Here is a 14,939-nt window from a genome sequence, read left to right on the forward strand (position 1 = left end):
TGAAACATGTGCCTAATATTTAATATGTTTTTTAATTAAATAGTTTTTCACTTGTAAAGTGCTGTGTATTGACTGGGTGGACCAAAACCTAACATTGTTTCTTAGCAAAATCGTGTGTCGACCAGAGCTTGGCACACGAGCATTAGCGCTGAACGGCGACTGTCGACTTGTTGACGACACATGAGAGGAGAGTTAACGAAGCACCCTAATACCTAATATAACTACAAACTTAGGGCAATAGTTCCAATATGCCTGTTTTTAATACCAGTAGGAACACATGAAATGAAACAAATTTTAAACAGTTACACAATATTATATTTTTCATAAAATACCATTCACAATATCCATCATATTACAATAATATGTTCTGTGACAAAACAGAAATATGTATATATATAAAACAGGACATATGTCGACATTCTAAAAAATCAAGGTATATATCAACATGACAAAAATACAGAGTTCAGACACTGAATTCCTTTTCTTTTCTTTGCGCAGAAACCATCCACAAAAACGATGTTATAATCAAGACCGAAAAAGTAAAATAAAAAGGAGGGCACAAAATTAGTTGCATGTTTCTTATACAGTTGTGCTATTTTGATCATTCAAATGACAGTAAGGTAATCCATAAAATATACAGAAGCACCAAAACATGAATAGTAGACACACATATATATATATATATATATATATATATATTAAGAAACATAACTATGACTGCCTGAATTACTGTAGTTAAGAATTAATAAATGATTGCAATATGAGTAGACATCTTCCTATGGAATGCACATAATTACTTTTTTTGATTAAAAAATGGCCCAAAACTGGGACTGATCAACAAGATCCACACCAGAATGCTAGCCTTAAAGCTCTCGTGTTCACAAGAAGAATGCCCAACTTCAGAAAACTGACAAAAATAATTTCTTCATCCCAAGTCATGTCGAAGTTAAAGGATGAATTAGGGAAGGATTATCACAAGGGAAAAAAAATATATAAGCGGCATCAGGCCCATGAGTCTTTAATTACATTTCACCAATGTTGCCAACAACAGAAATATGTACACCGTACTTACAATAACGAAATTCATGACTGAGAATGAAGGATTTTTCTGGAGAAGGAAATTGTTGTGAATGAAATCAGTACCTTCATAAACAAGTCATTTATAAAATTATTCAATACCAACAATTCAAAACACACCATAATCATGTTCTTCTTGTGCAACTTCTTACCAATTAATTTTACACTGAAACTGGGAAATGAAAAAAGGATAAGAGTTATGATACAAACTTGAATCACAAGTTATTTTAAATCAATATATCTGTGACTGGGTACATAAAAGGGAATCAATGTAGGTCCTCCACCCTTACAAGCTGAGCAGAAAAATCCAGCGTACCTGCAACAACTACCGGTATATTCCAAAATATCTCTTGTTATCAGGTAAGTGCTTCTAAAAAAAAAAAGTAGTATCATTAATATATCCTACTGTATTTGATAATCTCTGGCTGGAAAACTATAGCTTTACGTCCCTAGTAGAATCAAAGCATTCTGATTCTTTGAATTTTATGGACTTAACAGCCATGGAGATCTTTGATCAATATACCTATTAAAGCACTGAAAAAAACAAATTGAAAGTAAACATGCATCTGGACAACAAGGATAATTTGTTTGTTTTACATAACACAGTTTAGGCACATACAATGAAAATTTCAGAGTAAAGGAATAACTTTCAACAAATCCAGGCTCCATTTTGTGACACTGTTAAAATGAAGGAGGAAAATTTCACAGTGAGAAATTCTGTTTGGACATTGTAAGTTTTGCATTATCCAGTCAATTAAGAACAAAACTGCCAAAAGAAAGCAATATCACTGTCATAATTAAGTGTAAAAAAAACTCATCTGGATTTCTTAAATAAAAACAACTCCTGGTAAAGTTCAGAACATAACTAATCAAAAGAGCCACTGGCTAAATGGAATTTCAATTCTGTTCACATACTCCATTACATAAAAATGATTGACCTTCTGCGATTCAGGAAATGGTATGTAAGGAGTATCGAAGAAATCATGAAGTATGGAAAACAAAACTGTTAGAAATAACAACAATATCTATTAAATATTTATAAGAACATTTATTGATTGGAAATTAACTTTTGAGATTGTTATCAGCTTTGAATATCCAAACACTAAAGGAGTTAAAAATGTTTCGTCTTGCTCAAAACTTGAACTAGGAGTCTTGTGTAATAAGTGAACATACAAGATGAATGAAAAGCCCCCTTGAACAGTGCTACAGTACACAGTAAAAATAATTACATGCAAATAGCTCCAAGACAAGACACACATTTTTACCTTCATGCATCTGGCAGAAACAATAAATAACGTTGGGAGAAATGGTGATAGATGGTTCATTTCATTCCCTACCTGTTTTATTCCAAATGATTCCCATAGACTGAATTTGGAATGTAAAGGATCAGAGGGTACTAACAGGCAGACTGAGTCTAAGGAAGGAAGGAAGGAAGGAAGGAAGGAAGGAAGGAAGGAAGGAAGGAAGGAAGGAAGGAAGGAAGGAAGGATGCATGCACTGATAAATCATACGTCTAACTTTACAATCTTACAGACTACTTATTTGTGACAACAGGTACTAGACCATAATGTGTGAAAAATAAAAAAATAAATGGATATAAAACATTAGTACACAATTTACAAAATTATTTACCTTTACTACCTTCAAATTTTATATTAGTCTTTGCTAACTCAGAACAGCAACAAGAATGCTCATGGTCACAGCTGTTGAATTCAAGAGGCAAGGATCTAAATATTACACTACGTATCTATTTGCACTTCCTCTTATTCATTCTTGTGTGTCCGTATCATACCTGCATATCTGTAATAGTGGTGGTGTTTTAAAAAACAAAACAAGATTATCAGCACTCTGACACATCAAATATCAACATTTCTGAGAGCTTTCCATTCAATTTGATAAATGAAGTCTGACAATGCTTCTTAAAGACTTCTATCACTCAAAGTAAGTATCCAGCTATGCCCAACTAATGGAGAAATAATGCATTGTACTATATGTTACATTTTACAATTGAAATGAGACTACAATAACGCTGGGAATGTGTCCATTCAAATCATATAAGGATAAGTTTGCAACACCTGTTCCTCATAAGAAACATTACATGAACCATACATGTTGCTGAATGAAACATACCACCTGGGTTCTGAAACAATGGAGGATTTTAGAAAACGCTTTTTACTTGCATTATTTTTGACATGGCTTATCTTGATAGAAACAACACAACTCATGCTTCCCTTTACTTGCCTAACCTTGGATGATACTTTTAATCGATCACAATTCGGTATCAAAAGGGCAAAATGTCCACTTATTTTCAGCCTTCCATTGTACTTTCTTCACCTTTCGCATCCAGTCCTACTCATTATTCATAGGGCAAAGATATATTTCAATAATAAGATGCATGAACAGGAAACCAAATCAAATCAATTATCACTAAAGATATAACCCTTCGTCAAAAACTACCATTTGCTCTACTTGCTGTATTCACAAAATATGTAAGAGGTTTATGCACCAATGATTAAATTATTCTTGAAACTATTATACAATTACATCAGAAAGAAGGCAGTATTCACACTTAATACAATAAAAAATGTAACATGAACATGCTTCAGGAAAAATATACACTTCATACAATAAGAACAGCTAAAACTAATACTATAGTACTGTTACCATGGAAACAATTGGTCAATGAACATCACAGCAAATAATTTCAATGCTTATTGTACACATTATGGTCTTTAATATACCTTTTCTTCAACTTCCAATCTCTACCTCTGCACTCTTTCTCTGTGTTTACTGTCCCTTTAATTATTCATGCTCATAACACATCAAAGTAATAGAATATTGCCCTTAATAGGGTTCATCAATGTTCTAGTAAATCTACTAATAAGGTAGATTCTTAAAGAATCACCGATTGTGCTGGAATTCAATCCTACAACTTGGAGCACCGGAGGCAATCATCATACTGAGTGGCTAATCTATCAGGGAGGGGTTATATATCTCACAAATCTTGTGATCATTCAACCTGGACATGATCTGAAATCTTTGAAGAACTATTCTTCAACATGCTATCAATCTCAAAAGACAGAAGTTTCCATCAACAACAGCTTTTTTAGTATCACAGCACCCTATCTTATTCCCAAACTTTAGAATTTTCTTTAGAGGCTGACTTGATTCCCAAAGGTACTGACTGCTAAGATCAAGGCTGGACAAATTCCAATGGTGATGGAAAAAGAATGTGTAGACACCCAAAATATATGAATGAATGATTTCATTTTCTCAGGAAACTCATCAGCATTGTTACAGTTCTGCATATGTCAATAGTTTCATATGAAAGGGGATTTAATACCATGAATCTACTCAAAAATAAATTACAAACAGATTGCATGAATTCCTTAATAATGATGAATATGAATGGCCCATGCCTAGAATATTGTGAATCAACAAAATCAGCAGAGCACTGGTATTCTTTTTTAAAAAGGGTTATAGACATTAGGAGCAGCATGTGAGAAGGAAGCTGTGATGACAGTTGGAGATAAAATCAAAGTGGTATACTGTTCTTCTGTTTAGGACAAAAAGTGAATTTTATTTTTGATGTTTTGCTTCCAAGAAATGTTACTTACTGGCTTCTAGATTTCTTTATGATTAGCCCAGCCCTGCTGAGAGGCAGCATATAATGTGGAAACTATTCCTCCATATACATTTACATACATTTTAAAAATTGGAGGTGGTAGGATTTTAGATGATGCCAACATTTAAACCTACACGAAAAGAAGAATACAAATTAACTTATGTTCTTCTGTTTAGGAAAAAAAAAAAAGTAACAGAACACATTATTTTCCACTGTACAATTATACTAAATAACAACACATGACAAAATAAAATTCACACACTTAGTGCAACTAGACAAACTGTTTACCCATAAGCTTGAAACTGCCACTGACAAGTCTATTAACTAACAATCATTTGGTATACTTTTGGAAAACAGATTGACTTTTCTGCAATCTTGTTCTAGACAAGCTTTAGGGGGAGATGCCATAATATAGTTACACTGGAGAAGTTGACAGAGGTAACATCGACAGAGAAAATGAACCATTCACATCCTCCGCACTTTCTCAGTTCCACTATCTTCCAAGATCCCTTGCATGGAGAAGATTTCAATGTTCGCATATTTGGTCTTTTCATACTTTGCATGTATGAATGCAGTATTTTAATGGCCTTGAGAAAGGAAGTAGAACCGATAGAGAAGGGTAGCGAAAACTCCAAGAGCAACAGGAATAACCCACGACTTCCATGAACTATGACAAAAGAAAAAAAAAAATGACAAAAATATGGCAATATTAAAATCCTCAATAAATGATATGCAATAAAAATAACATTTTCAACACAGTAAAATTATGTTCAGACAGACCTAGAAACAGAGCAACTCTGCTACAAATGTGAATGTTATATATAGGGTGAACTTTAAGAAATTAATTTTGTGTATGAAGGCAGATTTCCAGGCATAATTTTATATTAAAACAATGCAAAAACAATCACCAGATGGCCTTTGCTTCTTGAAAAAGGTGCATTTATGTCAGTACTGGTGATATAAAATTAACATAATTACTTGCACAGTTTTTCCACATTTTTAGCATTTCTAACCTCAAAAAATTTAGAGAGGAAAAATTACACTAATTTAATTTTTAAATTAAAATACAGACGGAATTAAACACTTTACGTGCTATTCTTTGGCAGACACTGGCAGAGAAGTTTTTCCTTTTCAATGAATCTATGCAGCCACAGTCTGCTTGCTTTAAAATGTGAAATCAAATTACATTTGTGATCTAGTGCCTCTAACTGCAGCATATCTTGAGTTACTGGACAGCAGCTGTTTATTAATCCAGTTCCGTATTTTAACAATTGTTTTCAATTTGTGACCTGGCACCCAGTTATTTCCATCTTTTTGGATTGTTGAACAAGTACCTGAGTGGTAAATGACTCAATGACAACATGGCCGTTAAGCATGGCGTCATGACATGGCTTCAAGGACACAACTCAGATTTCTTCCATGCTGGCATCGATGCCTTGGTGTACCGTTGGAACAAATGTTTGGACAAGAATGGTGACTACACAGTAATGCATATTAGTGCCCTACTACTATGTATCCTGATATGATTACAGTCCTATTTCTATTCTCCCTGAACTCCCCAAAGCACTAGAACAGTTGGTACATGTTCAAATACTGGAATACCGGCACTCTCACTCCCTTCCTGACCTGCTGCAGTCTGGCTTCAAGAAGGGACATAGCACAGCAAGTGCCTTACCCAAAGCAAATGAGGACATCAGATAAGCAATGAATGAAAAGTGACTATACTCACACTCCAGATATAAATAAATATCCAGATATTGTTAAAAACTTGAATCATTTTTCAGTCTGAGTCTTCAAAATTTTTCACAGCATACCTTACAGATAGTAAGCAATGTGTTATAGCTCACAATATTACTTCACAATGGCAGATCAGGAAGGCAGGAGCTTCAAAGTGTTCTGCCCTTGGCTCTACCTGTTTCCCTTCTGTAGTACAGTAATGATATCTCCTCTATAATAAAATATAACATATCACCTTTATGCCAACAACCTCAAAATTTACTGCAACGTTAATATGAGAAATATATTGTACGCAATAAGAGATATTAACACCAACCTTCACAATTCAGTGAGTATGCCAGCGAAAACTCTCTGCCTCAACCCTAAATAAACTCAAAACAATTATAACTGGTTCTCAGAAATGATTCAATGCCATGCATAAAAATCATATTATTCCTTCGGTGACAATAAGTGCAACTGCAGTCCTATTCAGTAAATAACCTAGGTATGACTCTGACAAAATCTTGACTGGTCTGCACATGTAAGAAATACCAGCAGAAATAAATATGCAATGCTACACCCACTCAAATGACATAAGGACATTTTGCCACAAAGATAAAACTTATCTAAACCTTGTTATGCACAGCTACTTTGATGCTGGCCTCATTGATGCGACTCGTGAACGAACTACGAAACTGCAATGAGCATCGAACTCTAGCCTTCAATTTGCTTTTAACTTGAGTTATGATGCTCATGTAAACCGCTAGCTACACAGCTCTTTCCTGGCTGAAACCAGACAGGTGATAGAAGTTTCATTTATATACTTGCATTGAAACTGTACACTGAACTCTGAAAATCTTCCCAAATACATTTCTTCAAAATTCCCGGTTCTTTTCCTCGTTCCATAATTGCAACACTCAATCTGGCACTTCCCTTGCTATTCCAGTCAACATCTCTTCTATGTGCAACAGATCGTTCGTTGTGGCTAAGTCACCACTTTGGAAATCACTTCCAGCTGCAGTCAAGACAATCTCAAAATATAAGACAGCAAGCAGAGATTAACTGCTGAACACCGCTGAGTGGTTCATGTAACTGTTAACATATGAGAGGTTGTGTGATTGTGATACATAGTCATTTTTACTGTACAACTGAAGCATTCTGTTAATTCTTGTAAGTTGTTATAGAGTAAATGTACATAACATTTAGCTTTTGCCTCACATACATAGTGTTTATTACACTGACCTTCACAACTCTGAGTATGCCAGTGAAAACTCTCCTCCTCCTCAAGCCTAAAAAACTCAAACAATTATAACTAGTTAAATGCCATGTCTAAAAATCATATTATTCCATTGGTGACAATAAGTACAACCATTATCCCACTCAGTATTATCACTGTTTGTCATATTTGTTTTCTCTTTACATTATTGTGTTCTCTTTATGCACTGGCTTATGTTTTCAGTTAGTACTTGTTTTTAATTATGATGTATTTTCTCTTTTTTTCTTTTACTTTCATGCTTTGGATTTTTCTTTCTCATTTTGTTGAACAATTTTCTTTGTTCATTGTATGTTGTCCAAATATTTTAAAAATTATCCTAGTTACCTTAGATCTATATATATAAAATAAGAGTTTTGTCTGTACATTGCTCAGAATTTGAAAAGAATGGTATTTCTGTATTGGTCATGTCCATAGTAACAAGGAAATGCACTTTTTTACTTTTCCGTAATGCCTGTCTGTATGTATGTACATGCATCACGAGAAACGGCTGAAGAGAATTTTAAGAAAATCGGTATGTGAAGTCGGGGGATGAGCTGCTACAATCTAGGCTATAAATCATTTTACTTGCGCTGAGTGAAATGGTAATTTAGGGGAAGCCCTAAAATTTAATTCTCAAATATTCATATTATTAGTGGTCCTATCGATACATACTACATAATGAATGTTATATAGAATTAGATTTCCAATCATTTATGTCATACATTGTTATCGTACCGGCTTTGATAACACAGATATTCATAAATCTGTATTTTTTTTGCCAAGTCCATATCAACGCCGAGCCACGAGAAAACTGGTTAACAGAATTGAATGAAAGTTGGTATATAGAGTCAGGGAATAAGAAACTATGGTGTAAGTTATAAACAATTTTATTCACCCTGAATGAAATTGTAGTTTAGGGGAAGGCACCTGTTCCACATCTCTCATAGATTCTCCGTATATGAGAACCATTTCCACTTATTTTTTTTTTTGCTAGGGGCTTTACGTCGCGCCGACACAGATAGGTCTTATGGCGACGATGGGATAGGAAAGGCCCAGGAGTGGGAAGGAAGCGGCCGTGGCCTTAATTAAGGTACAGCCCCAGCATTTTCCTGGTGTGAAAACCACTTTGTTTTGTTGCGAAAGTCAGTCCATTTCAACCCACAGACAACTGTGAACACTTCAAATGCTAAACGATTTGCATGGAACTGATGGTTGCTACTCTGATCACTAATTTTAGTAGGTACGTATTACCAGTGAATCTAAATGGACTCGCAGGTGGTTTCAAGTACAATAACGACAGATACCAGGAAACCGTCCTACCGCGGAAAGTAAACAAAACAACACACACACACACACTGTCTCATGGCCTAGTGTTATGCTGGACTGTTCGAATCGGTCCAATCAATATAAATGGTCCGTTATTGGATATTATAAATTTTCCACCTAACTCAATCCTGGTTGTCAGCGTTTCGCCCCTGTGTGCTAAGTTGGTAAATAGCACACACACCAAGATGCATGGCTAGTGCATACCGTGGAGGCCACTGTGTAAGCTACTTGGAGCCACCGGCAGTGCCAATGCACTATGAGATACTTAGTCTCACTACCAAAAACTGATGCCTGCCAGGCCATCAGATGATACAGATGTTTGTTTCCTATGGGAATCAACATCTATATCATGGGTCCCAACCATTCATTGCGCTCTTTGAACACATTCATGTGGCTCACCCATACTTTTCATTGTTACTTCTTAAGTTAGTGTAGGAACAATTGCAAAGTGCTTTATACAAAAGTTGTTTAGTTTTGTATGAGGAATGAGAAAACAAAATAAAAAGGTTGGTTCCAATTTTTAAAAGTCACAAGACCCTCAAATGACCATCCAAATGTTCTCCAAATAAAACAAGACAAATAGCATGTTCTTTCATCCTAAATATCAAGCAACTTTTATTCCACACAGTTCTTTATACAATGCTTAGTTTTTCAGATATTGTACAGTCTCAACTTATGTGGTCCATCACACACACACACACACACACACACACACACACACACACACACACACACACACACACACACACACACACACACACACACACACACACACACACACACTCTCTCTCTCTCTCTCTCTCTCTCTTTGTGCATTCACCTGTTCCATTATTTTTTGAAGCGCCTTTGTAGAATTCCGGATCGCAGTGGTCGCTCCCAAATTGTGAACTGATGCTGTCTTTGAAATATATAGCCTACATTATATATAAGACTAGCTGATGTACCCGCGCTTCGCTATGGGATTCTCAGAAAGACTGACCTTGTGGTTTTCCTAACTGAAGTAAACAAAGGCCACTCCTTTTGCTAGTTGCTTTACGTCGCACCGACACAGGTAAGTCTTATGGCGATGATGGGACAGGAAAGGGCTACGAGTGGGAAGGAAGCGGCCGTGGCCTTAATTAAGGTACAGCCCCTGCATTTGCCTGGTGTGAAAATGGGAAACCACGGAAAACTATTTTCAGGGCTGCTGACAGTGGGGCTCGAACCTACTATTTCCCGAATACTGGATACTGGCCGCACTTAAGTGACTGCAGCTATCGAGCTCGGTAAAGGCCATTACAAAAACGTCAGTAGGAAAGTAGCGATGTTATAATAATAATAATATCGTGTGGCTACTTCTAGCCGGGTGCAGCCCTTGTAAGGCAGACCCTCCGAAGAGTGTGGGCGGCATCTGCCATGTGTAGGTAACTGCGTGTTATTGTGGTGGAGGATAGTGTATGTGTGGTGTGTGAGTTGCAGGGATGTTGGGGACAGCACGAACACCCATTTCCCGAGCCAAGGGAATTAACTATTTAAGTTTAAAATCACCGACACAGCCGGGAATCGAACCCGGGACTTCTGGACCAAAGACCAGCACGCTAATCATTTAGCCATGTAGCCGGACATGTTATCATATAAAATACTCGATCAAATGAAAAACCGCACATTTTTTCACTTTTAACGAACAGTACTACGGTGCCGATCTAACAGTCCAAAGTTCCAGAGCTGGAATGACCAGGCCACAGACATCCGTCATCACTCCTCTGCCATAATTCTCTTAAATATGCAAACTGCTCATACCAATCAGTGCCTCAGAGTACGGATTGAACAGCTTGAATGCTATGTTGAACCAGTGTGTTATGTACCAGTAGTATCAGAAAATTTATGAACCAGAGGAATAGCATGCTAAAGAAGAAAGTTATCCAACTCCCCAGCTACTTCCCGCTAATATTCAGGCAGGCTGTTACACGCGGTACGACCGGGCGAGTTGGCCGTGTGGTTAGGAGCGCGCAGCTGTGAGCTTGCATCTGGTGGATTCGAATCCCACTGTCAGCAACCCTGAAGAAGGTATTCCGTGGCTTCCCATTTTCACACCAGGCAAATGTTGGGGCTGTATCTTAATTAAGGTCAAGGCCGCTTCCTTCACACTCCTAGCCCTTTCCTATCCCATCGTCGCCATAAGATCTATCTGTGTCGGTGGGACGTAAGGCAATTTTCATCCTAACTATCGTAGATGTGTGGCAACAGAAGACACAATGCCCACCACAACAAACAATGGTCAATGTAATGTTATTGTTGATCAATGTTACGCGCTTTCAATATTGTAGGCCTTCACATTTAGTTTTCTTCCGACTCTGAAATACCACTCTTATCATAGTCGGTACAGTAAAATTGAATAAAACATAAAAGGTCGGAAATTGTATTCTCTATAACTTTTGTTATGTAGTACTTTTCGATAGGACCAATAACATAGGTATTTAAACATTAAATGTTAGGCATCTTCCCCTAAACTACAATTTCGTACAGGGCGCATAAAAATGTTTATAGTTTAGACTGTAGTTTCATATTCCTCGACTCTATATACCAACTTTCATTAAATTCTGTTAACCCATTTTCTCGTGGCTCGGCGTTGGTATGGACTTGCCAACAAAAATACAAATTCATGAATATCTGTGTTATCAAAGCCAGTGCGGTAACAATGTATGACATAAATGATCGGAAATTTAATTCTGTATAACTTTAGTTATGTAGTATTTATCGATAGGACCACTAATAATATAAATATTTTATGGTTAAATTTTACGCCTTCCCCTAAACTACCATTTCACTCAGCGTGAGTAAAATGATTTATAGCCTAGATTGTAGGGATTTTGTACCGATTTTCATTAAATTCTCTTCAGGCGTTTTCTTGTGATGCGTGTACATACATACATACATACAGAAATTACGTAAAAGTAAAAAGTGCATTTCCTTTTTGCTATGGACATGACCGATACAGAAATACAATTATTTTCAAATTCTGAGCAATGTACAGACAAAACTCTTATTTTATATATATAGACTAGAGAAGACAGGTAATGTAGAAGATAGTTGAAATGGTGACACTAATACAGTAGAACTTCATTAATCTGTCACCTTCAGGACAAGGCATGGTTGGAACACAAAAAGGTTGGATCACCAGAGGAGCAACAGTATTTACTGTAATACTGTACATACTAATAAAAGTACAATGAGCACATACAATATGATGAATAAAAAGGCATGCCTTAAAACAGTTAAGAAGCCTGTAATGCTTGTTTGGCAGATGACTTAGACATTTTGCTGCTATATCTCTCCATTTGCTTATCCACGAAATGTCCATAGGTTTGGAACAAGAATTCTGTTCAATATACAGAAGAATCGAAAGCCTGGTTGGTGTCCACTTGGGATACTTGTACGGGAGATACGTAGTTTTGACTATCAGTTTTCTTTTTCAGTATAATATGCACTCTGGATAACAGCTGCAATGATCTGATAGTCATTTAGTTGTTCTGTTGTGTAATCAACATCAGTTACAGAAATTTACTCATCAACATCGTTGGTTTAAACATCAGCTTTCAAGATTTGTAGATCTTTTCAAGTGATGATACTTTCATTTTTTCCCAAACCTCAGCAATTGTGTAAGTAGTATCCTTTATATTAAAAAATTTAATTGCCTGAAACAGGTTGTTGCCTTCTTCTGTCTTCTCTAAAATGGATGAAACATATTTCCAGCATTTTCTCCCCTTTAGCCATTCAATTACCCCTTGACCAATAGATTGGACGACAAAGGAGACAATGGGTGGAAGAAATACAGCTTCTATTTCCCCCTTCCTTAATTTCTGTTCAGATGGCTGCCATAGCGCATAAAGGGCATATAATGGGAGTTGTTTTTCCTTCAAGTGTTGCTCAACTGCAGACACGAGCTAGTCAAAGAAACACAATTTAAAAAAGGCCGCTTTACATTCAGGCTGATTTTTATGTCAAAATATGCGGCAGGGATGACAAATTAATCTTGAATTCTGTAGGTGTTTTCAATGTGCTGATTATGAAGAGTGGTCCTTTATTACTACCGTTAGCATTGATGCACTAGCAAAAATTGTCTCATTTGCAAGTTTTGTCTCTTTCAGAGTGTCGTTTCATGCAGCAAGAGTCCTTTGTGGAAGTATTTTATAGTTCAGGCCTAACACATCAGCTTGATGAGGTGTTGTCATATTCCTTAACAACATTTTTTGAACTGTAAAGTAAATGCACTTGAAGCTACATCATCAATTGACAGCTTCTCACCTGAAACCACCATGTTTTGAAAGCAATTACTTTTTTACAGCAATAACATTCTTCACTACAATGGTTTATTCAACGTAAGCAAGGTGCTTCGATAATGGGGCCAGACAACCGAGTTCCTTTTGTTCTTCCCAACAAAAACCACACCCACAGAACACTAATATTTGAGATTTAGGCTTTTTCAACATTTAAAAAAATAATTTGTTTTACGTCGCACCGGCACAGATAGGTCTTATGGCGTTGATGGGATAGGAAAGGCCTAGGAGTGGGAAGGAAGCGGCCGTGGCCTTAAGGTACAGCCCCAGCATTTATCTGGTGTGAAAATGGGAAACCACGGAAAACCATCTTCAGGGCTGCCGACAGTGGGGTTCGAACCCACTATCTCCCGGATGCAAGCTCACAGCTGCGTGCTCCTAACCACACGGCCAACTCGCCGGGTTTTCAACATTTTACAATTTTTACTTCTTCCTCAAAAACTCATCGTATGAGTTTCTGTTCTTTCCTATTCCTTGTAGTGATATTCACACACAAACTTCATTTTTTGCATTTTTTTGTAGGAACGCACCTTTGTCTAATCTTTCAAGCACTTCTTTTCGAAAGTCAGCTTTTTGGACGTGATAGTGTAATGAGTATGCAAACTGAAACAAATTTTTTTTACTGTAAAACATAAGAACTGTACACCCTGTGATGAAACACTGCTGTAATGATGAACACTCACTAAGCAAAGTACCAGAATGCGCTGGTTGGTCAAGTATCACCAGCTTACTAGTTCAACAATATATCGTATGTATGTTTCAAGTGCTGACACAAAAAAAAAAAAAAACCCCACACACGCACCGTACGTCAGGACCTGCACCCTAGTCACATTATGCAGTGTGTCAAACCATCAAGAAGTTGGATTAATGGCGTTCCACTGTATTTTTTAAATTAAACAAAATGAAGAAATGTTGGCATTGCCTGTCACTGAAAGTCGATATACTGTGTACTGGAGGAAAGTGGAACGATATCCTTGGAAATTCGAACAACCTATACCACAAAACTATCAGCATTTTACTACAATCAATCTAGACTAACAATGTCTACCTACTCATATCAGGAACAAATTTGCTTTTATTTTATTTTTTGCTAGTGGTTTTATTCTTTGATGTTGTAATTAAGTTAAACTTTGATGACGCTGATGAAGAGAAAATGTATTGTTCTCAAAACATGTTCAATGAATAAATAGTTTCATTAATAAAAGTGTATAGATAAGGTGAATTAAAGAATGATACTATTTTAAATAGTTTATAATACAATTAGACAAGTCAATACTGCAATAAATACAGCACCTATTGTGGTCACATATACTGACAGTGGTTTTAATGTCACACTAACATATCAAAGATTTTCAACAACGGAAGAATGAGAAAGGGGCGGGATTGGGAAGGTAGCGGTTGTGACCTTAATCAAGTTACAGCCTGAAAATGGGAAACAACGGAAAACCACCCTCACAGTTGTCGATGCTGGGATTCAAACCCACTATCTCCCAAATGCAAGCTCACAGCTATGTGACCCTAACCACACTGCCAAATTGCTCAGTGGGAATGAGTTCCAATGGTTCTGTCTTGAAATAACCTAACAACTAGGTGTATCAAAGGAACCTCTTTTAGTAATGAAGTT

General features: G+C 36.5%; 1 protein-coding gene across 1 annotated transcript in view; it reads right to left on the reverse strand.

The window, feature by feature from the left end:
• Positions 1 to 292: 292 nt before the first annotated feature.
• The window catches only part of Cyt-b5 (Cytochrome b5), a 43,818-nt gene continuing 29,171 nt past the window's right edge, over positions 293 to 14,939 (reverse strand). The window contains exon 4 of the mRNA XM_067136628.2: positions 293 to 5,369. Within this exon, the coding sequence (XP_066992729.1) occupies positions 5,282 to 5,369 (88 nt within the window). The 3' untranslated portion in view covers positions 293 to 5,281. The remainder of the gene's footprint in view (positions 5,370 to 14,939) is intronic.

The sequence above is a fragment of the Anabrus simplex genome, chromosome 1, assembly GCF_040414725.1.
Source record: "Anabrus simplex isolate iqAnaSimp1 chromosome 1, ASM4041472v1, whole genome shotgun sequence".
In the NCBI taxonomy this organism is placed as follows: Eukaryota; Metazoa; Arthropoda; class Insecta; order Orthoptera; family Tettigoniidae; genus Anabrus; species Anabrus simplex.